The 25,921-nt window shown below is 42.9% G+C and overlaps 1 protein-coding gene across 10 annotated transcripts in view; it reads right to left on the reverse strand.

The window, feature by feature from the left end:
* Positions 1-19,590, reverse strand: part of LOC129169112 (neural cell adhesion molecule 1-like) — a 282,683-nt gene extending 263,093 nt beyond the window's left edge. For 3 of the 10 annotated variants that reach the window (XM_054755181.1, XM_054755186.1, XM_054755183.1), the window contains exon 1: positions 19,405-19,585. In XM_054755181.1, coding sequence (XP_054611156.1) covers positions 19,405-19,456 — 52 coding nt within the window. In that variant the 5' untranslated portion in view covers positions 19,457-19,585. Of the gene's footprint in view, positions 1-19,404 lie in introns of all 10 variants that reach the window. The other 7 variants (XM_054755178.1, XM_054755177.1, XM_054755176.1 and 4 more) reach the window with 6 other exon arrangements.
* Between the last annotated feature and the right edge of the window lie 6,331 nt (positions 19,591-25,921).

Genomic DNA, 25,921 nt, shown 5'->3' on the forward strand with positions numbered 1-25,921 from the left:
TGCCAACTGTCAGTCAGCTACAGATGTGGGAGTTGTAAGTTTGATCGTTTAGTGTATCTTCAGTGAATAGCATGATGATGCAGTTAAAAAGTGAGTTTAATGTTAGCACTTTAGCATCACCTCGCTATGCTAGTGTCGCTAACATTTGTGTCCTCCTGCACTCCTTAATGTTACGTTGTTGAATGTGATATATAGCATCGATTATGTTGGACAATTGCAATGTTGGTGGCGTGGACAAACGGCTCATTTGCATTAAAGCTACACACACACACACACACACACACACACACACACACACACACACAACGGTTTTGAACTGTCTAAATTCCAGCATCAAGGTTTTTTCACTTTCCCCTGGTTTGTTGTGATGCATTTCAAGAAAAGAACCTTGTGGGAAACCAATCAGGACGGGAAAACTATCATTTGATGTACGCCAGAAACTGTGTAATCGTCAAAGGCTGATTAAGAAAGATTTGGACAGACTTCCCTCGTCATCTCCCTCTGTCCCTCCGGGGGGTGTCACCCAAGGAAATGGGAGTGGGCCAAAGTCACAGGAGGTTACTATGGCGCCAATGCTCAGCTTGGCAAAGGGAAGCAGATTTGAGTGGAACAACAGCAGGGGCTATACCCGGCAAACAGATCAGTCAAAGATTGTGGAAAACAGGAGCAAGGTTTGGGGACAGATCCATGGTTTGCTGGGTGATTACGGTACAGTACGATGCGATGGTATGATCAACAAAGGTTATCAAACAATAAGAGCGATTAAAGTACAGAACCAAAAGTGGCACTCAGGACCAAGGCCCAACAGTTAACAGAAGTAAACAAGAACAGCTGAATGCCATATTTTCATTTGTTAGCTAGCAGGCTACTTTGTCGTCCGTCATGAACGGACTTTGATAGTTTAATTCATGAATAGTGACGGAAACAGCACAAATGCACCAGAAACAGAACATTCTAAATCCATTGAGTAGTTTACACGTATCACTGGCAACTAACTAACAAACCAACAAACACAAACTAAGGTCAATTTACAATTTCCTGCTTGACACTGTGCTTTGTGGAGGTAATAATAATAATAATAATAATAATAATAATAAGTGTGTAACCGTGCAAATATCTGTTCTTCCTGCATGGTAAAACAATACAAATGAAAGGGCTTTTCTTCGATCATCAAGCAAATGCTCGCCATGAGCTCATGGCACTTTAACGCACATCTTGTCTTTCCACACTCCGGCATGACGCCGCATACCCGATCATTACATTTCTCCAAAACAAGCCGTCGCTCTTGATTGATGGCGACCAATTTGGCCAAGCTACACACGCTAGCAACCCTATTAAACTTTCAGCAAGGCAACAGCTGCTCATGCATTTACATCAGCGCAAAAACACAGCGCATCTCATTTTTATCCTCCAGCTTTGTTTTCGTCTTCACTGATGCTACGAATGGAAGAAACTGTAAGAAAGACGCAAACTCGGAGCTGATAGCCCCGGGCAATTATTGGTTTATTTCTGCTGGGTCAAACCCTCAGTGATCCCTCTCTCACCACATTCTGTTTGAAAATGCATTAACTCAATCATACATATTAATGGTACATACTTCAGGACATCATTCCTGACAACCGGACCACATTCACAGCTTGACGTGTCCAAACAGCCAACATTAAAATCAATAAATTAATATACATAAAAAGCAAAGACTTTTATTATAAAAATGAATGTCAATGAGCCACTGGAATACCAGAAGGGTGCATCCTGAAATTGTTTAGGATGCTGTTTTTATTGTTCGACAAATCAGGTTACAGTAATGGCAGCTCAAATGAATGACACTCACTGGAAAAATTGCCTAACTTCATCAACAACTTTAATATAACAGTATACAATCATTTTGTCTGTACATTTTAATACAGCGGAACCTTGGTTAGTGTCATTAACTTCGTCCAGAAGGTCTGACTCTAACCAAAACGGACACTAATAGCCACGACTGAGCGGAAAATACTTCCCCACGCAAACGCTCCTTCTCGTCACAATGACCTGTTCGGCAGAGAGAGAGAGGAGGGAATGAAAATCAACAAGTTTGTTTTTATTTATCGTGCAGTTAATTGCTTTATTGATTATCATATCGTATCGTGAGGCACCCTGGGATTCCCAGCCTTATTACAAACACTCAACTGCAACCTGTGCTCTGAGCACAAAAAAGGTCAGCATACAGACTATGAACAATGAAGCCAAGTAGCATTCGAGTGTCACACGCACAAAAAACCTGAGAAAACTCTTGTCTGCACCCCCTCGTACTCGCCCATTTAGCATCGGTTGTACTCACGCTACCATTTGCAATTTTTTTTTAATGAAAAGCAAAGCATTAAAGTAAGCAATGAAGCATAATCACAGCAGAATGGAAAAATTCTTTGACTTGACAACTTCTGTCCTGTAAGAAATCTGTTCTGCTTCCCAGTTTGTGGGCAGGCATAACTTCCCAACAATTCAATAGAGCGAAAAAATTACAGTGTGCGTGAGAGAAAGAGCATTGTGCTAACACAGGCTTATTAAAGCAGCACGCTGACGCACTTTGCAGATAAAATGAGACGGCTGCCTGTCAGCAGGTCGTTCATTCATCACAATGCATACTAGAAAGCGGCGCTAAGAAAAACTGTGGAAGGGAAAAAAATCCTGAATATGATTTTGACGAGTCAGGGTTTGAACCCTCTAATGGCATTAATGTGTTTCCTCCGAAGCAAAGTAGTAAAAAAACATTGTCTGATCTCATTCACCCTTTCGGCTTTATTTCAGAAAAGGGAGCTCTGGTGAAAGGGAGAAGCATAAATCCAGAGGTTGACGACACTCTGCATTGTCTGCCTCTCATCCCTCGACAACGCTGCTGCCCCTCCTCCTCCAGCCTGGCCACCTTATTTTTTGTCCTCCGCCAACCCTTCCCCCCCCCAGCCCTGGCAGCTCACGGGGGACCCCCACTCCTGGAGCTTTTCTTCCCCAGGCGGGAGTGCTCCAGTGAAAGGCTAATAAATGACAGCGCCTCTCCTGATCCCATCAAATACAGCAGCTGGACCATCATGGGATGGAGACTCTGGGGGGGAAAGGCTACATTTAACATTTAAAGTAAAAATATTGATTCTTTTCTAGAGCATTGGCAATGACATCTTAATATTTGGACATGCTCTTCTGAAACCAACCAACATATTAGGGAAATATGCCATTGAAGTCCCGCAAAACTTCATATCGTGGCGAGACATGAGCCAACTAGAGCTCACTGCTAACTGGTTATCGTCACATATCGTTAAGAAAAGGGTGCGTTTTATAGTCAAACAAAAAACGTCAGCAAGTTATTCTGCAGCAGTGATCAATAAGAAAAGCAGAGACTCGTGGTGTAACTCTGTGAGTTAGCAAAGAACTACAGAGTCAACCGCTGATGACGTCACAGACAGGCGACAGAGCTGTGGGATAATGACTTCCGGTTTCGTTTTCCATGCTAACACACTGATAAAAGGGACGTTTGTTGATAAAAAATACATAACAAACACAGTTGGACTCACTAATAACACAACAAGACGTGCGCCATGTCGTACGCTAACCGTGAAATGTAAGCGAATCGAAGCAATTTTTTGCGTAAACCGAAAGTACGCCAACTGAGGTTCCGCTTTAGTTAAAATATCCGAGCAGTTAGATAGTAGTGAAAATATCTAAGACTGGACGAAAAGTTTAACTGGTATCAAAAAACTTGTCAATGACACAAAACTTTGACATATCCAAAATGCTCCAGATGGGACAAATCCTTAAAACAAAAACTGTTGCAAACTTGCAAGTGATTATTTATTAAAAATGTTCAAGATTGGACAAAACTTTTTAACAGAGCTGAACTTATCTGATTACTTTACCAAGCTTTGTGATTGTACTGAAATATCCGAAACGTTTATATCAGAGGTGCCCATTACATCAATCGCATAAACGTCACTTTGTAGATGTCATGTAACATTAGTCAGTTACAAACATTTAGAAATACAGTAAATATATACAGTATATTTTCTATGTTTATAATAGGAAGTACATCTTTGGGACTTGGTGGCAAGCTTAAAAAGTGTGACCACCCCTGGTTTAGATAATGCTGAAAATGTCTAAAACTGGCATGTATTGAAATTATATGCAACAACTGTATTGAAATTGTGCAGGATTGGACCATACTTTTAAACAGTCCTGAACATATTCAAGACTATACAAGAATACGTGGTATTTTTTGATAATACTGAAATTACCAAAGGCAAGAGATTACTATTGAAAAAAAAATGACAAAACGTTCAGATAATATCGATAATATTCAAAGTTTTTAAGGCAGTACTAAAAATACCCAAGACTGGAAAAAACGTCCAGTCACAAAGACTACAATTTTGTAGTCTTTGTGAGATGTGAGAAAGGCAGAGTTTGCGGCACATGACCCTGTGAGTCTGGCTGGCCTTTGGCTGGCGTGTACAGTACGTGGTGCGTGGTCCCAGCCACGATGTTGGCCTCAAGAATGTACTTATGTTGCCAATTGGGAGCGTAAACAAGTTCTCGCAGGGTTGCATGTCTCGCAGTGTCTTCTAATCTCCCGAAGGAGGGGCAGGGGGTTGTAGGGGTGGTGGATACTGGTAACACAAAGGCATCTGACACGAGGGGGAATAATCGCAGACACAGCCCCCCTACCGGGATGAGCTAACCCCGCCATTGCTTGGCATTACATCATGCCGGTGAGTCATAGCATTGGGGGTCAGGAGACAGTTAAGTGCATGCTCTGTATAAAAAAAAAAAAAAAGGTAGTCGCTGGATTTTACTGCAGGAAAAACCAAACAGCATGGAGCTAAAAACAGTCCTAGACTTCTTGGTACATAAATCATTAACCTTCACGCACTTGCTTGGTTTTTAAAGGCTTCAGGCTGCATTTTCCAACAAAGAACCCCCAGAAAAGTCCAAGAAATAGGTTTAGGGGAAGATTAAGATGGGGACAACAGCCAATAAGGTTTTACTTGAATTTGCACTTTGAATTACCTTGTGTATGAATTGTGCTCTATAAATAAACTTGCCTTGCCTTATTGTCCACTCCTTCCTAAACATGGCTATATTTGAAAAAACAACAAAAATGTTCGACTTTTTAGGAAAACTTGTGATTACATTGCATAAACTGGCTTTTTTCAGCAGCATCTCTTTAAGGAAGCCGATGTTTTAAAATGTGTTTTTGACCGTGATGAGGATTTGTTTTCGTATAAACGGTCACCAAACAAGCAAATGACTGTAAATGACCTGGGGCCTCATCGATAAAGCTTGCGCACCCACAAAATGGGTCCGGAAAGTTGCGTCCGCCGTTTTCCAAGCAAAGCGTGGTACCTATCAAAACACAACTTGACCTGAGAATGCACGCACCGCTACGGCACCTTTGTCGTTGGCGTACGCACCTTTTGGAGACATGGCAAACAGGCCACGCGCATTTTAAGTGGCGAAGTGAAATCATATGTCAGAAATAAACATGCAATTGAAGCCAATAAGGATTTATCCATCACTACATGAAAACATCACGCCGTTATTGGCTTAAAACATGAGTGGAAAGTGTTGTTATTTGACGACACTGATGGACATCATTTGGCATTTATCATAAACACCATTACGCACGGGCAAATAGTATCCAGATTAAAAGATACATGAAAAACACAACGCAGCGCTTGAATAATTCGTCATTTTATTTTATAGTCATGATATTATGTGTTTGATTAATATTAATTATAGCAAACATCAGGTTGTCAATTAAATAATGCTTTGAAATAACACACGTTAGTCCCTCATAAAATAATTATAATATACCTAATAGTTTGATGGTGTTAATGTCATCGTTAAGTGAAATAATTTTAAAATATCCGTCTGGAATTTCAGCAATTCGTTTTTGATATAACTTCTTCTTTCCCATTTGCTCACTGAAAATGGAAATGTGCCTTGATATCCGACCACTTTTGTTGTTGCCTCGGTTGGCCCTGCTCCATTCACACAGAACACAGCGGACGTGCTGCCACGCAATCTTTGTTGTGTGTCTTCCAAATATGACACTTTTTCCAGGATTCCCACCTCCATTTCCGTGAAAGCCAGCTTCTTCGTCCTCGTTGTCGTCCCACCCGCCGTGATTCCAATGCAATCAAGGCTCTTTGAATATGGACGCCACATTCTTGAAACACCTCTATGGTGAAGTGGAGGCGTGGAAAGGGCGTAATTTAGGCGGAGTTGCGTACGCACACATCTCCTCAAGGTGGAATCTATGAACCACAAATTGCGTGACTGTGTGCGTACGACACTTTTTTTTAGGTCTGAGTATTTTTGTCCGTACACCTATTTTGGGTTTCTGGCGTACGCAGACTTTTAGTGAGATTTCCACGCACATTTTATAGATGGGGCCCCTGAACTGGATAAATTGAGACAGTTAGCCCACACAAAGCCCCTCTGTTTAACCCCTATCCTTTTGAAGTAAGCAAAACAAAACAAAGGCATTAATTGGGGATTACCCGAGAAGATAATCTAAGGCTCGGAAGGGCGCTAGACACCATCTTGGGATGAGATCACTCGTCCCGCCCCCGATGCCCTTAGACAAGCACTAATAGGTTGTTTCACCACAAATGCCATCAAAACATACAGGTTGATGACAAACTAAATCATCCCACAAACCACTCATAACTCCATTAGTTGACAAATATTTGGCATAATTACACTCTGATGGCAAATGGATATTGACAGCTTCATCTCCTCCGTCTAAAAGCTTTTCCTACAGTTGTGAAGTGCAATTTACATTTAAGTCAGGTCAGCACAAATAAGACAACGCTGATTCCATAAGTGACAAAGATGTACAGTATCTTGAAAAAGGCCAGTGGTTGGCTACAAAAAAGCAAGATGAGACAAAAAAGTTGCACACAGCATACACACTGGCAGAGTGCAAGAAATACCAGCCCAATGTATAAGCCAGGGGTGTCTAAAGTGCAGCCCCGGGGGCCATTAGCAGCTCGGGGCTGTTTTTTTATTGGCCTTCTAAAAATTCTAAAAATATAATTGAACAAGAAAACTTAAAAAAAATAATAAAAATAAACAGTAAAAATGGAAAATTCAGCAGTGATTTTACACAAAGTCAAAATATGAAGAGAAAAAAGTTATGTAAATTACGAAAGGAAACTTTAAAAAGACTATTTAAGAAGAAAGTTGAAATACTGCAAAAAACTGCAAAAATGGGAAAAAAAAACCCAGCAAAGACCAAAGTTCATACTAATAATACACATTTTCACCTCTGTCACAAAGCTGAAATACAGTTTTTTTCTTGATACATATAACTTTTTAACATATCCACAGTACATGTATTGCTTTTCACCGTCGGCGGAAAAGGTTTGGACACCCCCCACTTGGGCCTCAGTTGCAGTAGTACTACTATGGTAACTACTCCAAACAGAGGTCCGACAAACAGTTAAAGGCACGTAAAGTGCACTGTGGTTTGGTGACACTCCATTTGTGATCAGCTTGGCAGTTGTTAAGATTAAACGACTTTAGCATGAAGTACAAATTAGAAGCTACTACTACTTTTAATGCGACATAAACCACATACGCAGGTTGATTTTTTTGTGGTGTTTTTGAAATGATCACAACCACGACATTTAAGTGCCAGACCAGGTCTTTTTTGTTCCTTAAAACCATTACCGTAGTTGCATTAATGCATGAAGTGTAGGGCGGTAACGCTGTACTGATAACGCAAATGGTGGGGGAGTGCTGGTGATGGTAGTGGGTGTATAGTACCCTTTTTCCTGCATAATCTTTTCTGCTTATTTGTCCCCCCCCCCCCCCCCCCACACACACACACACACACACACACACTGACTTTTCAATAGGGATGCCCTCAGAGCTCACACAATGAAAATGGCTGGCGGCTCTATTCACGCGCTTATTAATATGCTAGCACGGTCCCTCGTAGCCTGACAGTTGCCGGAGATGAAATGCAGCCAGTCATTTTCGGCGGAAATCTGTACACTTACTAATTCGGCGTGGAGAAGAAAATGGTGAGAATGTATGAATAATGAAGCAATTATTTCATTTAGGGCGCATGTAATGACACATTATGAAGTTTATTATGATGGCTTTGTTTTAGCTTTGATCTTCAACATACGCCATGGAGGCGACTAAAAAGCAGGTATATCCCACGTTTTATTGTGTATTTTGTTACATACTGTACTCTAACGTCCCTCAGATATTCCGCCTAGTGCTACTGTTCAGTTCACTTTACCACGGTACACTTCAGATCAAGAATACCCTGATCAGGTTTGCGTTTCGATTTGGGGTTGGATATTTTGGGACGATTTACCAAGCAATAATTTGTAAACCAAACTAAATTGAACTGCACTGCCTAGTGGAAACAAGGGCGACACTGCAAAGTTGATCATAGTTGTAAAAAAAATAATGTCATAGCAGACAATGTACATTAGGCACGGGGCGGTTACCGGTTTCAGATTCCTTCAAAGGGATGCACATTTCGAAGATTTACTCCATTTACAACATGTTTTCTTGTATGCGCATGCGCAGTAGCGCTAGGTGCCACGCGTGTCGTCATTCCACCGAAAAGGCCACACTGTTTGTCATCGTTGTCTGTCGGCATATTACTCAATTGGAGGGTCATCAAATGTGGAGATGTGATTCAGAAGAAGACAGCAGCTGAGGATAAGTGGTAGAATGCGTTCACTTTCCACTGAACAAGAAGCAACAGCCACTTAGCAACAGTTGCCAACAACAATCACATGACCCGGAAACGGAAGTGAAACTTGGTGACACCAGCAAATGAATGAAAACTCAGCAAATATGCAATCCAACAATTCCTGTGGACAAAAATGATTTATGTTGTTTTTTGAGCCACTTGTTGAGCCAGTGATATATTTATGGTCTTTTATGGACCAGTTGAAGGATTAGCCACTGTAGACTACATCAAGAACTGCATTTTTATTTATTTTAAATACATATGTTCCACTTACATCATGTTCTATTATATTGTTTACAAATTACAACAAAGAAGGTTTTTTTTCCCTCTTCTTTTCAATAAAGATATTTCAATATCACCCATTTTAAAGATGTAATTATAATACATTGAACCGTGAAACCGTGATAATTTTGCCCAAGATCATCATACTGTCATAATCTCATGCCACTCCATGCCTATTGTACATATCATGTATTAATTATACTGCAACTGCCTAGCGTTACAGATAAGAACGCTTTTCAGATATGGAAAATGTTGTTGGGATGGGTGCCAACGTAAACGGCAGATATCGGAGCTTCATTTGGGTGCTAAACCTGCAACAAGCGTTTGAAGCGAGTCACGTCTTGTAAGTAACACAAGGTCCTGACAGAGAAACACTGAGTCTGACTCTCCTTTTAAACTTTGTAGCCAACCTGAACACGCCAACAGGAGTGCTCAGTTCCAACACAGTAAAAACTCGCACACATCCTGTAAAATACAAGTTGTTTTTTTTTTGCACATTTCCTGTATTATTAATTAGGTATTATTTTATGTCCTGTATATTATAGAATAATTCAATGGCTATTCTTGTAACTTGAATGGCACAAAATACCATAAAAATAAAAAGTCATTGTTTTTGGACAAAATGTGTAAGTTGTCCGTTGGCCGGTCATGATAGTCGATAAAACGATTAATCGAACGATAGAAAAAAAAAACAGGTCGATAATTTTGACGCCTCGATTAATTGACATGTGCGACATGTACGTGTGGCTGTTCCATTTCCTCGTCTTTCTGTAGCACGCAGGCTGGATGACAAGAGGATTCACTCTGCTTGTGTCTGTGCGCATTGGTTGTATAGTCAAAAATTAAGGGAAAGAGTGAGCTTCCTGTCAGCTATTCAGCGTATTTGTCACAGTACATGGAGGCGGGGGCTAGCTACATAGTGATTGAATACACAGAGTACTAGCTAGCAGTAAGAAAGCAAACGCTAATATGAATGAAAGCACAAAAGCGTTAGTTTCTAAGCCAAATGCCAAAGTTCCAGTGTGGATGTGCTGTGGAGCATTCGTCCTGGCGGTTTACGCTTGCTGGGGCGATTGATCGGCGAAGTGAATGTATAGTGCCGAGCGGCGCAAGCTCGCGGATCGTGTCACTCGCTGCATTGAAGGGGGCGGACGGTGCGATTTGCCTGGGAGGGCGTGCATGTCGCGGACAGCGGTTCCTGAGCTGTGTGGCCGAGTGGAGGAGGACGTGTGGAAGGATCAGCAACATAGCATTTTACTCCACCACTCAGCTGTGATTCAGCTCAAATATGAGCCCCTACATTTGTTTAACAATACACTACATAACTCTGTGTGTGTTTATTTGTAGGTTTTATTGGAGTGTTTTTTTTTTTTCTCAACAGAGACGGCTTATATAGTGTAGCGTCACTGGGAGCACTTCCTGTTTCCCAGTGTGCTTTGCAGTACAGTTTTTGGAAATGTAAAAAGTACACGCTTAGAGGTCACGTAGTTGTCGGTTATTATTCTGCATTATACGTTGTTTTCGTCCACCAATTGCATTGCTGTGTGTTAGTCTTTTGACACCATGAGTAGGATCGGTATGTGAATTGGTGACCCGCGATTCGTGAGTGTGAGCTTCTAGTGACTCACACAGGTACACTGCACTTATGTACCATCTAGTGGTTTAAACGTGACATGACACAGTGAACATGTACTGATAACATTAAAGAAATAATAACCTCAATGAAAAAAAATGGCCTAAAAAAAGTCAAAATTATCGACTATCGCCGATAATTTATAGCACAATTATTGACCAGCAAAATTTATCGTGACAGGTCTAGTTGTCGGCCGTCGTTTAACCTGATACCGGCGGGCAACCGGATAATATGTAAACGATACCCAACCCAAGTTTCTTGGTTCTAGACAGGATTTGTGAGCAGTTATCGTGTTTAAAACATACGTAATTACATTCTGACTTACATGACGTGACACAGTACAACACTGTGTTCATGTCACTTTCACGCATCTACGCAGATGGTGCAACGACAAAAGTTCCAAAGGCTACTAGTTTTATTCTGAGCGCGATGCCTTATAATTTTCCTCTTGTTTGGCTGCTTTTTTTCCCCTCCTCCCTTTCTCCCCCCTTCGTTCAAAAATAGTCTGTATTATTTTCATAGCTGCTTTGAACACACACACCACACCGCACGGCAGTTAAAGTCACATATGTTTGCCATTTAGGAGTTGTACACTTTCTCTCGCAAGTTCAACTCATCTTTTCTTTTTTTTCAGCTCCACACTATAATGCACGAAAACACTGACAATACCGTTGTTGTTGTTTTTTTTAATATATAATGAGACAACAGATATTAGCTAGAATGACCCCACATTGGGTATTAAGAGGGGGGTTAAGGCCTGCTGTACACTCCTTAAGTGCCATCGTCATTGATAAAAACTGGCTAAATACATTCATAGACTTCTCAGCATGCACAAGCAGCCTGCCATCCATCAGACTGCACAAACATTTCTTCACTGTGATGCAGGACCAAAGGAGAAATCACATTTAGCCCGAGGGGGCTGTGATGTTAATTTGATGTTATTTACCAGAGACCCCTTGCATTTAGACCCCGTTGCGTCGACACATTGGTCTCGCTGAAATAAATGATATGATTTTTCCCAAGTAAAACAGCTGAACCTCGGTTGGTGTACACCTCAGTTAACGTGTTTTACGGTTTACGTAGAAAATGCACGCCAAAATTTTGTCTCGGTTTGCGTGCATTTCTCGGTTAGAGTACAATATGGCGCGTGTCTTGTTGTGACATTAATACGCTGGGTCCAACGTTTTTTTGTTTGTTTTTTTAAAATCACAAAATGTTAGCATGGTAGCGTGCTCTCAAAATGAAAACCGGAACCGGAAGTCATTGTACCCCAGCTCTGTCACCCGTCAATGACATCATTGGTGGACTCACAGTTACGCCACAACTCTCTGCTTTTCTTATTGATTTTATTTAATCGGTTTATTGTACCCTGCCTCCCGCCCGAAGTCAGCTGGGATAGGATCCAGCATACCCCCGCGACCCTAATGAGGATAAACGGGGATGGATGAAAATAAGCCATAAATGAGCCCAAGAAAGTTGTGAGTGCCAGCATTTTGATAAAAAAAAAGGTGAGAAACACTACTAAATTTGAAAAATAACTCCTAGCAAAGTATGCTAGCTGCTCGCCATCACCACCTTTGTCAACAATCAAGCCTTCGATCAAGTGATGTTCAATGTTCATTTATCCCTTTCATTATTCTTTTATATGCATTTTAATTTGTTTTCTGCATGTAAAATATTTATCTACTAAAATATTCCATTTCTGAATAAGGAATCCTACTTTGCAGAAACTCACTTATCACGGCAGGGTCTGAAACCAATTAACGCGATAAACAAGGGATGACTGTAATTGGATTTGCAGGATTTTCTTCTAAGAAAACTGATTCGGTTAGAGTACGTTTCGGTTTGAGTTGGACCTTCTGGAACGGATTAATGACGCTAGCCGCGGTACTTTCTTGCAAATGCAGACATTAATCATGATCAATTCTATAATCTGAACTGATACCGAGGCTTTAGCAGTCTTCAACTGCTAGCTTGGCATCTAATGCCAGAACACGATACAGGAGAACGGAGCTAGGATTTTCAAACCAGTCTGAAATCATTATGAGACCGCCGACATGACAGACCTAATCTTTCTGAATAATTGAAATCGCAACAATACCACAAACCAAAGAGGGGAGTCAGTCACAACACAAGGCCACACCAATCACACAGTCAATGGACTCAGAAGCAAAACTTTGGCTGTTCATACTGTATGTATGCGTGTGCCGATGGTTTCTGAAGCGAATGCCACAGGCGACAGCCACGGTGTGGGAACATTTTGGTTTTAAACAGAATGAACATGGTGAGCGCATGAACACCGACGGCCGACAGTTTTCTCAACTGAGGAAAAAAACTACCGATGTAGGTGCCTCGGACAGCGAAGCCTTCGTCCCAACAGTCTTACCGAGGTGTTTGGTCTGCAAATATAAACAAAACGGTGCAAAACAAAGTGTCGCTGGCTACATTACAAAAACATATATACAGGCAATTTCTGTGTCAAGCTAATGTCTCACACAGGTACACCGTACACTATACTTGATATACCATCTAGTGGTTCAAATGTGAAGTACACCTCTCATGACAAATCATGAAAAACGGTCAATAAAATCGCACACAACAACCAGCTAAATGTGTTATTGTGACAGGCCTAGTTGTTTGAAAAAAAGAAAAAAAAGCTAATTCTGATTACACTTCCAGTTCAGCGACCTCTTAATGGGAGTTGGTCACCGAACAAGAATCTCGACTTGACGATCCTTCCTCTGAAGACCCAAAATCAGGACATACTTTGTCCTTCTAAAATACGATTCCACAAATAGATTATTTATACTTTCATTGCTGGAAAACCGATGTAAGTCTCATCCCTGTGTCTTTACTGTCCTCAAAATTTAATAACCACTGAACTGGAGCAGGAACTGGAAATCAATAAAGGTAATTAAGTCGCTCAGCCTTCAAATAAGTAATAGTGCCTTAACCCTTTTAATACACCCCAGCCTATCAAATAATACGATCAATTTCTTTGACTTTCTTTTCCTCCCTGCGCTGACGCACAGATGTCTAATTATCTCTCTCTGGGTTCCTTTCACTTTTTCTTTTTTTTTTTTTTTACACATATGTGCGCTGCAGTGATGCCTTAAAATATCTCCCAGAAGATTCTGAGCCATGCAGCGTCTCAGACCAGGGTGCCGACAGGACACGTAAGATTAGCTGCACTAATATAAATAAGCACATTCCAGCGGAAAATGATTTAAAGTGGCTTTTTAAGTTTGATTTACAGCAGCAAACGCACTGTAAGACAGTGATGGATTAGGCTTCATCTGCACTTTTTTTCATGGCAGTAAAATTTATTGCGGGATGCTAACAAATCAAATTAAGCTGAATTGATGGCTGAAGCATTACTTAGACCAGAGTACTTTTATTTTAGAAGTAGGAGTACAATAGGAGTAGGGCTGGGCATGGTTAGAATTTGAACGATTACCGTTCTGATTCTGATTCCTCTTTTAGAATCCGGTTCCTAACGATTCTTGATTCCGATGCTTTTAAAAGCCATAAAGGGTCATAAAGGTTTGCATGGTTTAAATGAGGGAGCTAACCAGAATTCTTTTTGGATGAAGTGTCTCAACTTCTTTATGAATTTTTTAATGATATGAAGTTTTTATCAACTTTGTTATGAATTTCTTACAGGGCTATTTCCAACCAGTATATACAGTAAATATCAAAGCAACCATCCATTCATTTTCTATGCCTCTTATCCTACTAGGGTCGTGAGAGTATGCTGGAGCCTATCCCAGCCGACATCGGCCAAGAGGCAAGGTACACCGTGGACGAGTCGCAAGCCAATCGCAGGGCACATATAGACAAACAATCATTCACACTCACATTCATACCTATGGACGATTTAGAGTCTCCAGTTAACCTAACATGCATGTTTTTGGAATGTGGGAGGAAGCCAGAGTACCTGGAGAAAACTCACCCACACACGGGGAGAACATGCAAACTCCACACAGAGATGCCCCACAGAGATTCGAACCCAGGTGTTCCCGATCTCCTGACTTTATATTCAACTTGACTAGAAATGTTATAAAGTTTCTGATGTTTACTTTTGAAAAGTAGTATACTTTGTTTTCTGCCTAAGTGTTGGTGTAAGCAATTTTTTATGAGACCCATTTTGTGAACACAGGTAAACAGGATATAGCTGAAACCGCTCTTATTTTAAAAGGCAGGAAGTGTGTTGTGTGAGTTGAGATAGTTCCTTGACTGTTGCGAAAAGAGACTGACTGTGCCAATGATGAACTTGGCTTGCCGTAGCCATAGCATCTGTCGTTTATTCACAGCCAACTTCCACATCAGCAAGCATCCTAAAACCCTTACATTGTCATGAGACAGACGTCATTTATTGTTTGACTTCCCTGATTCTGACCGCTTATCACAGATGAGGTACTGTGTTATTTCTACACCATGAATGTGTGAACATTAATCATGTTGATGGTGCACCCTTCTGCATGATATCATCGTGTTGCAAATGTTGTAAATGTTGCACTGAGCCGACTGCTCTTTGTTTTTTCCAAGTTAATCCAAACTTTTTAGCTGCTTCTTCTTCACTGGTGCTCTCCAGCTTCTTCTTCGTTGGTATACGTGGCTATTTCTTCCGGTCGGTGAAGTGCACATCGGATCTAGGAATCAAAATAAAATCATGTGCACGATCCCGGGAGAATCGGGATGTTAGTTTTGGTTCCCATCAATGCTCGAGACTTGATGCCCAACCCTACAAAGGAGTAAGGTATTATGACTAAATGCCGTCATTCCAACTATGATTTGGACCTAACAACAGAACCGAAACAGCTTGAAGACGAGGCCGAGATTGGATAAATTTGGTGAGGTTCGGGTCAATTCAGTTCAGATGTGTCAAAAAGCACGGACCAGTGCCAAAACAATACAAAGAATCATCATAAAATCTCAAACTGTCTGGCACGCTCACCAAAATATGCAACTAGAGAGCTCACCGTGTTTTTTAATATTTGTAACGATACAGTAAACAATTGCGTTGAGCATGTGCAAAACTCACCAAATAATATGTCAAAAACGAGTTGCGACTTCATCCAATCCAGTGTGTTAGTGGGCAACTTTTGAGCCGATGTTACAGATTTTTAACACTAATTCCGCTATTTCGCCATGAAATACCCTAACAAATGTCAAAAATGGAAGAGAACCAGGAGTTTCCTGTGTTTACTTCTCAGTTGTTAACCATGGTAAGATGTCCAATTGTATCCAGAAGGACACTGAGGGAAGAAAACAGACCACTGCAGCAGAAAGGCAAGCTAACGTTAGCATACGTGCTCATTTTTGTCTTATCTAAACATGTATCCTCAAATGTTGACGACATGATGAAGAATCTGCTTCACCAATAAACAACAAGCTGTGGTTTACGTTTGCCACTTTGGGGAACTGTGCCGTGAGCTATGCTAACAAACCACACGCTAATGCCGCTATTTCACTTCACAGCACCAGCGAGGACGGGTTTTCCACTTCGGGAACCACGAGACACTCTAACAAATGTCAAGAATGGAGGAGAACCAGGAATCTCCTGTGTTTACTTCTCAGTGGTTAGACAAGACAAGGTGTCAACTTTTACCCAAGGGGAGACGGATGACAATGAATCAGAGCCGTGTACAATAGGTAAAATGCTACACTGCAAGAAAGGGCTGGCCAAATATAAGACAAAAAGACTAGATTTTTGGGGAAAAAAAAAACTCCTTAAAACTAGTGAAATCATCTGTCCACGCAGCAAGTAAACTTTACTTGGTAAGAAATCCTAAATTAAGATTTCTATATCCACAAATAAGCAGGACCGAAATCCTAGATTTGACATTTTTGTAGCAGGACCAGTAAGCTGGAAATACTTATTTTTTAGAATAAAATACTTATTCTTTTACCTTCTTAGAACCGATAAAAAGTGAAAAAGTGAGACCATGACCCATTCAACATGGCCCCCCTCTCAGCCTTGCCAGTTTGGTCCAATGGTAGGCAGAGCATTACAATTGCAGCTGGTTTTGACTGGAGCGAGGATTGAACCACCAACCTTATGGTTTCCGGGCAAATGTGTTGGAAAAACCAAAATAACTTATTTTGAGAGTTATTTGCTCAATTTGCCTAATTTCTGAACTAAATTAGTAATTGCTCATTAAAATTAAGGTTATACTATAAAGTCAATGAGTAAATAGCCCTTCAAACTAGGGAAATTATCAACATGTCTAGAAATATGGTTTTAAATCTTGGCAAATGGCAAATAATTTGCAGTGTAGAAAATGTTTTAGTAAATCATTTCAGCCAATCGTGTGTTTTTCAAGTGGCCAAGAGAACTTTGTTGGGGTTTTGCTACTGAGACAGTATGCCAAGTACAACAGTTGCTAATAAAGACAAACACAAACATGGGCTAACAATGCTAACTTAGCACAATGTGACCAAGCTGATGCGTCATAAATCAACTATTCTTCTTCTCTCCAAAAGAGCCCCTGGGGGACCTCCAAACTCCACTTGTGGCGGCAGCATGCAGGACGCCTGGGGGACTAGAGAGCAGATGCCGAGGAAGAAGAGGAGGTGGTTTTGGGGCGGAGGTGGGGGGTTAAAAAATAGAAGGAAAAAAAAGGTCCCTCTCCCGCTCTATGCAACCACAGGAGCCCTAGGATTGGAAGCTATTGTATACACTCCTTGACTATGTAGGCGAGCTTCAGTAGAGGGACAACTTTGCTGCAGATTGTCCCCAAGCAAGCAGATTTAATGCTGCAGTTTTTGTTACAAACTGCACACTGAAACCCCCCAACCCAGGGCTATACAACTGGAGGCCCGTGAGGGACAAAACCCGCCTGGGAATGACATCAGGTCAAAATTGGTCACATTTTTACAACAGATCCCTAAAAACAACAGAGGCGCTGTCATATAGAGCAGAGGTCCCCAACCACCAGTAGGTACCGGCCCATGGGCGGGCCGAACCGGGCCGCTTGAAACTTTCAGGCGCAGTGATTAAAAAAAATAACCACATTGACTTGTATGTACTGTAAATGCATCTAAATTTTAGAAATACGGGCCATCATTTTATTCAAAAGATAATACGCCGTTAGAAATCCAAACGTTTTTACATGTTTTTGTTGTTTGTTGCAAGCGGCAACCTGTCCCATTTTGTTCAACGGTCCTTGAACACAACATTGTGAGTGTGCTAACTTTCTCCCACACTGCACAGATAAGACTGCTAGACTGTGGTTTTACCGTATATTTGGTTCCAAATGCTGACACTATAGCGTTTTTGGTACCAGGTTCTTAAAAACAGCAGCGTGCTCCTGTGATATAGAGGATCTTTGACTAGCGTTTTTGGCTGTAGGTCTTGAAAAACAGCAGAGCATTGCTGTCATATAGAAGATCTTTGACTAGCGTTTCATTTTACGCCGTAGGTTCTTAAAAACAGAGGGTGCTCCTGTCATACACAGGATCTTTGACTAAGTTTTTCTTTTGCAGTAGGTTCTTAAAAACAGCGCTCCTGTCATATAGAGGATCTCTGACTAGCATTTTTGGCAGTAGGTCCTTAAAAACAGCAGAGCGCTTCTGTCATATATCAGATCTTTGGCAGTAGGTTCTTAAAAACAGCAGGGATATCTTGACTACCGCAGTCTACCTATGCAGTCGTTAGCAAAGCACTCCTGTCAGATAGAAGATTTTTGACTAGCATTTTTGGGAGTTAGTCCTTAAAAACAGCAGAGTGCTCCTGTTGTATAGGAGATCTTTGACTACCATTTTTTTATGCAGTAGGTTCTTAAATACAGCAGCACACTCCTGTCATGTATAGGATCTTTGACTAGCGTTCTTTTTTGCAGTAAGTTCGTAAAAACAGCAGAGCGCACCACCGTCATCCACAGGATCTTTGACCAGAGTTTCTTTTTTTGCAGTAGGTTCTTAAGAACAGTACTGTGCTCCTGCTTACAGAGGATCTTTGACAAGCATTTTTTCGCAGTAGCTCCTTAAAAACAGCTGAGCGCCCCTGTCATATAGAGGATCTTTGAACAGCATTTGTTTTGGCAGTAGGTTCTTAAAAACTGCAGACTGGTCCAGACATACTGTATTAAGGCTCTTTGATTGGCCCTGTAGCAGCAGGTCCTTCAAACGGCAGAATGGTCCTATCTTTGGGCAGTCTACACAAATGCTTGTGTTTTCATTTATGTCGATATTATTCATTTAGTGAGGGAAAAATGTGACTGTATGGCAGATCCGTGCGTTGACGTTACAAACAAAGTTAGATGTCTGAAAATGTGCCCCCCTCCAGGCACAATTTAGTTGAAGTTCCCTTACTTAAAGCAACCACAGCCGTATTTAGAAACCTTTATCTCCATTATAAAAAGCCACGCGCCACAGACACAAACAGTTCTTCTCCTGCGAGGGGCTACAGTGGATCACTGTGGCGCACAAGCGCAGAAACCAAGTAGAACTTTCCAGACTTCACATTATGGATCGGTTGACACTTTTAATATAAACAATACAGCAGCCTTGGAGGGTGCACCGCATGAGCATCACCTGGACCATCATCCACCACAAACACCACAGCTGCACCCAGAAAAGGATGAATTAAAGTAGTTTTTAACATACAATCCTCATTTTAACCTCTTGGGGGAAACTTTTGGGTACGATCGCGTGTTGCATTCAAGCCGCCTCGGTTGGAGGATGAAAAAATCCTCTATTGAAAGCATCCCTATGGAGGAATAATGTTACACAAACTCACCTGCGCAGTTGATGTACAGCAATCCCAAGAGGATGTTCCTTATTTGTAGCATCTTTTAATCAGATAGTCTCCTCCAAAAAAACAGCAGAGCGGGTTTTGCTTGATGCTCCTTGCAGGATTTGCGCGCAACAATGAGTGACAAGCAGCAGCAGCAGCAGCGGCGGCGGCAGCGGCCGTAGCACTCACACATTCACACACATGCAAGCCAGCTGAAGTGATACCAGTGCGATTACTCCGCCCGGTGGCCCCTCTCGTGCACAGCATGCACGTACAAGAGGCGGCGGAGGAGGCGGTGACAAAGTAGGGCGCGGAGACGGCAGATGGTCCAGTAATTCGGATTACTGCGCTTGTGCTAACTCGCCGGTTGGGGTGTTTAGGAGAGGACATGGAGACACAATCAAGAGAACTACTGGACGAGAAAAGTGGCAAAATAAATAAATAAAATAAAAGTAGTTTCAAAATTGACTGTAGAAGCGACGAGAATCAAGCCTGGCTCAGCCTTATGGTGCAATGTGGGCAGAGCTCCACCAGAAGGCACTTTTGCATTATTTTGTGATTAAAATTCGTACTGTTGCTGATGAATCGATTACTTAACCCATTTAAAATGACTAATGGTAACCTGTCCAAGAGGTATAGGTATAATGAGATACGCGAACAAACAACACAACAGAACAAGTGGCTAACCTACAGGAAGTTCCAGAAAACATTCATTAATTCATTTTCTGTGCCATTTAATCCTCATTTCGGTTGTGGGGGTATACTGGAGCCTATCCCTGGGCGAGAGGCCAGTCAATCGCAGGGCACATATAGACAAGCAACCATTCACACTGACATTCATACCTATGGACAATTTATATAGTGTACCAGAAAACACATGCAAGCAATTCTGTTCTGATTGCGTCATTGTGTCCACTAGCTACCTGTTTGCCTTGTCAATGTACAACTCTGTCGCTAAGTGAGGCTACAAGTTAAACGGTTGGTAAAAAAGTGTCAAAATAAATGTAATAGTTCCAGTCACTATTTGTTTAAGCAAGTGACTTGGCATTATAGTGATAATGAGGGCAGTGCCCCACCAGAGGGCGTTTTCTCTCGTTCTTTCACGATTCAAATTTGTGCTGTTGCTACAGGATCGAATCCCGACTCACTGGCCCCATGCAAGATCGAACTATAGCAACCTGGAAGTATAGTAAGGAACTGTCGTAATGCGATACACTAACAAAAAAACAAACAAGATCATCTATGAAATAGACATTCTGCCTAGTAAGAAAACGTTTGTTCGCAATTCTGTTCTGATTGACGTCGTCGTGTCTGCTAGCGCACAACATTTTGATTTCCAGTGAAGGGAAGATTCGTATTATACCATTATATTTATACTACATAGGATGGTGCCTTGGTTTTCGTTATTAACTCGTTGCAAGGGGCACATCAAAAACCGAATCGCACAAACACCTAATACATTTTTCCAATAAGAAATCATGTAAATCCAATGAATCAGCTCCAGGCACCCACAAATATTCACACAAAACACATTTTATAGAGAATGATTCTAGTTTTACATGCATAATGGTGAGTTATTTGGCAGCCATACTCAAAAAAAGAAGAGACTTGTGGTGTAACTGTGTTAGTTATCAAAGAATACAGGGATTCTCTGTTTGGGCGACTCCGTGAGATGGACTTGTTCGTTAGGCACAATGTCGTGTGCAAAAACAGACATATTTTTGGCAATCGTTTTCGTCGAAAACTGAATCCTACGAAAATTAGGGTGAACGAAAAACGAGGTACCACTGTACTTACGTTCAATATTCATTTCGTGAAGCCTTCATACTGTGGTGACTCTGCATTATAGGGGCAACGAGGAAAGAGCCCCACCAGAGGGTACTGTTTTTCCACTCTTTTTTTGATCCAATTGTGAAACAAATGTTTTTAATAGGAATTCGGGTAACGTAGAAGTTCAGTCATCTGGTGTTATAATCGACACATACCGCCTAGCAACAAGTGCCCATGCTAATATATGATGACCAGATATTAAATGAATGATCAAGAAAACAATATGGATTTTGACCTATCTGCTAGTCAGATAATAGTTAGCTAGTTTATTCCCATATGTTGCTCATGATTTGCTTGTCTGTGCTGAGAAAATGTTGTGTCAGTATTATTCATCAGCTGGCTTGGAATCGAAACATTGCTGAGTTTGAGTTCAATCCAAACAACAAAACAAACAGCTCAGTCGTAGGGCTTTTCCAACCACACGACAAAAGAAGATAAGAATCAACATTCACACACAATTTCATCGCAGGTCCGAAGGGTTTCTGTCAAAAGCGACATTAAATGCTTTAGTTATCGTTTTGTGTTAGTTGTTAAACGTCTTCTTGCGGTTAAATGAGTACTTAATGTGCTTTTGGAGCTGTTCAGTCGCCACTATTTGTTAAGCTGTATGAAATGTTTGACGCACCTGTTTCCTAAATCCTGTCAGCCTGCGGACACTGGAAGTGAAGACCGCGGGGGCCCTCTAGAGGCCGAATGGGGTAACAACAGCGTCTAAATAGGCCCTTTGGCTCATTTATTGAAGAAACAGATTTGAAGCAGGATTTGTTTTGAATTTGAATTAGACTCAAATAAACAATTAAAAAAAAAAAGAGATATTTTTCAACTTTTTTATTTTTTTACCAATGAATTAATACATATTATATATGAGTAATTGTTTAATGGCTATTATTATTTATTTATTTATTATAAATATATATTTATATTATATTTGTATGTGTGGTTTATTAGAATTATTGTTATTCGTATTATACTATTTTATGATAATTCTATGTATTAGTATTATTTATTTAATATTTTATTTATTTTATATTTCAATCTATTGTTTTTTTGGTAGCATTATTATACTGTGTGATATAGCTGGAATTAAAATATATCATCTAATTAGGAGTGAACACTGCTGTGTCTAAGGAGAGAATACTTTTTAAAAAATTGAATCATTTTATCATTTTGTACTTGGCTGCAAACACTTTTCATTCCCAGGTTTTGTTTTGAATTGTTCTTTCTTTTTACAAGGTAAAAAGCCAAACTGGTGCTTGGGGAAATTAATCTTTCCCTATAAAGCCGCAAATTAATTAGTGTGCTTTCTTGAAAGGCTTTCAAACAGAAATAGGCCACCCATGCAGTTTGGTGTGTTAAAGGTTGAAGACAACGGCACTTATTATAAAAGTGACAACATTTGGAGATATAACAGCGTGTACTATTTAAACTTGGAATGTTTCAGTGAATGTACTTCACTGAATAGATTTGATGTGAATGCACAATGGGATTTCTGAAGTTGCAAATTAAGTCGAATGGAATTCAATCAAAAAAAATGGGCAAAAGTACTGTAATATCTGTGACTTGTGTGCCCTGGCCTTTAAGGGGCGGGGCTTGGGAAGTGGGGTGCGACGTCACGAGCAAGAGAGCGAGAGGTCGGAGTGCTAGGAGAGTGTTGAAAAAGTTGGAAGTGTTGTGGATGTTGGCGTGGGTTGTGGCCTACAGCAGCCCTTGTGTGAATGTGAACTGTTGCAAAGTTCTCCGCTGTGAATAAAGCGATTGAAGTGCATCGGCGACGTGAGTCTCTCCTTCCCCACAACCAGGGGCATTACATTGGTGTCAGAAGTTTCGGTTTCAACCCCGCTGCACGACCGCTGTTGTGGGGGGAGCATGCCCAGTGAGTCCGGCGCTCGACCGAAGGTGAAGGAGGGAGCTGACCAGTGCGTGATTGAAATGCCTGGTGAGTTCGGCGCTCGACCGATGGTGAAGGAGGAAGCCGGCGAGTGTGTAATAAGCATGCATGAGACAAAGTTCGCGGAGCACGGACTCCATGACTCCGGCGTTTCGCGCCAAACTAGAGCGCGGCGGCCATGATGGAGGTGCGTCACGACGCGGAGAGGAACAAACATGGCGGCGCCCATCAGCACATGTGGGACCTGATGAAAGCACTGAAATTCTCTGGTAAAGGGAGCTGGGAAGCCTATAAGGCACAGTTTGAGCTTGTGGCTGATGCAGCGGGCTGGACTGAGAGGTTGAAGGCGGTGCTGCTGGCATTATCGTTGACAGATGACGCTGCGTCCTGCTTACTGCTGCTGGACCCGGAAGAGAGGCTTAATTACTGCACGCTAGTGGGCGCACCGCACAGGGTTTCAGGGTGTGTAATGTTAAAGACACCACACACTGTGAATTCAAGCACCGTGAGCGTCAGCCAGGTGAGCAGCTTCGTTGCCTCGCCCATGACATCGAAGCCCTGGGTCGTTGCGCATATGCAGGGATGCCGGGCTCAATCCAGAGCGAGCTGATTTGTGACCAGTTCGTCCAAGCACTGAGACCAGACGAGCTGCGCCTGCATGTCCAGCTCGCCCACCCCACCACCCTGGATGAGGCCCTCGCGCTCGCCATGGAGAGGGAGATTGCAGCCAAGGGGGCGCTGCAGACGCCGTCCCACCCTGTTTCGGCTGCGATGGTGGCAGAAGGGATGGAGAAAAGGCCGCCGTGGGTGGAGGAACTGGTCTGTGTAGTAATGGCCCATTCAGCCAAGCGTGAGGAAGGGGGTGACTGACGCACACGCCCCATGACCTGCTGGGGGTGTGGTCAGCCAGGTCACCTGCTGCGCCGCTGCCCCAAGTTGAAAGACGCGTGGGGAAACGGGAAGGGGCCCGTGTAGCCCGGATGGCACGGGCCCTTTCAGTGGTCAACCGGGAACTTCCACCTGCGGACGCGAGGGTTGCGTGCAGGGACCAGCACAGCGACGATACAGCTGTTGTGGCTGTGGGCTGGACGGAGGTGGGAGACCCCTGTCATGTCTGTGTGCAGATTGGAAATGTTGCCTGCACGGCCCTGGTGGATACTGGTTCTTCGGCCACGATAGTAAGGTCTGACGTCGTTCCAGAGAGAACCGTTATAGAGCCAACCTTGACAAGGCTGAGAACAGTGAGACAGCCCAGATGAAAGGAAAAGGGAAGTTCAAGTTTGTCCTAGGGGGTCTCTCTAAGTCCTTTGTGGCCTGGGTGGCAGATGTGTGCGACCCATGCATATTAGGCCGGGACTTCCTGAAGGCTACACGTTGTGTGGTGGACCTTGGAGCTGCAGTGATTATCCTGCCAGGAGGTCAGCGTGTGAAGCTTATCAGCCCCACTCAACGGGCTGCAGCAGCGTCCATTGACACCGCGGTTGCAGACATCGCGGTACACAGTGAGACCCCATCTGATCCGCACAGGTGGGCGGTGTCATCGTTACCACAGCAGCTGTCGTTGACAGGGGCAGAGTCCGCTCGCCTGAAGAGGTCCCGTCGCCAGAGGGGGACGACACCAGAGCAGCCGTCGTTGACAGGGGCAGAGTCCGCTCGCCTGAAGAGGTCCCGTTCCCAGAGGGGGGCAACGACAGAGCAGCCGTCGTTGACAGGGGCAGAGTCCGCTCGCCTGAAGAGGTCCCGTCGCCAGAGGGGGGCGACACCAGAGCAGCTGGTGAGTGGACGGGTAGAGTTTGCTCGCCCTGAGAGGCTTGGTCCAAAGTGGGGGGCAGTGTCACCCAGCCTGCCTACTGTGGAGAACCGGATGGAGCCAATCCGATCCATCTGGGAAAAGAACTGCACTGGCCTAGATGCTGGTCAGCAAGAGCAGTTGTGGCGAGTGCTGTGGGACGTTAAAGACATTTTCAACCTCAGTGAAAATGAGGTGGGCCTCACGAACCTTGTTGAACACCATATCGACACTGGGAACGCACGTCCAGTGAAGGTACGGCCTCGTCGCCTGCCCATGGTCCGGCAGGAGGCGGCTGATAAAGAGATCCAGGCCATGCTTGAGGCGGGGATCATCGAGCCCTCTGACAGTCCGTGGGCGTCAGGCGTTGTGATGGTCCCCAGGAAGAACAGCTCTCGGCCGCGCTTCTGTGTGGACTACAGACCGCTGAATAAGGTCACGAGGAAGGACTGTTACCCGCGTCCTCGGGTTGATGAGACGTTGGACCTGGTGTTGGGGTCCGCGTGGTTCTCATTGCTTGACCTGCGCAGTGGGTACTGGCAGGTCCCCCTCACCCCTGAGTCAAGACCAAAGACCGCGTTCTGCACCACCAGGGGGCACTGGCAATTCAAGGTCATGAGTTTCGGACTTTGCAATGCGCCAGGGACTTTTGAGCGGCTGATGGACACTGTGCTTGCAATTATTCCCAGGCAGCAGTGTTTAGTGTACCTGGACTATGTCCTCGTCCATGGGAGGTCCTTCCAGGCCGCACTAGATTCCCTGAGGCTAGTGTTGGGGAGGATTGCGGCGGCTGGACTGAAGCTGCATCCTGAGAAGTGCCATTTTATGCGGCGAGAGGTGGCGTTCCTGGGCCACAAGGTGAATGCGAGTGGTATCAGCACACTGGAGGAGAAGGTCAGCGCCATCAGAGACTGGCCGGCCCCGAGAGACCAAAAGCAGCTCAAAAGTTTCTTGGGCCTAGCTTCATATTACCGGATGTTCGTGAAGGGATTTTCCTGCATCGGTGCGCCCTT

The sequence above is a fragment of the Dunckerocampus dactyliophorus genome, chromosome 16, assembly GCF_027744805.1.
Source record: "Dunckerocampus dactyliophorus isolate RoL2022-P2 chromosome 16, RoL_Ddac_1.1, whole genome shotgun sequence".
NCBI classification, from domain to species: Eukaryota; Metazoa; Chordata; class Actinopteri; order Syngnathiformes; family Syngnathidae; genus Dunckerocampus; species Dunckerocampus dactyliophorus.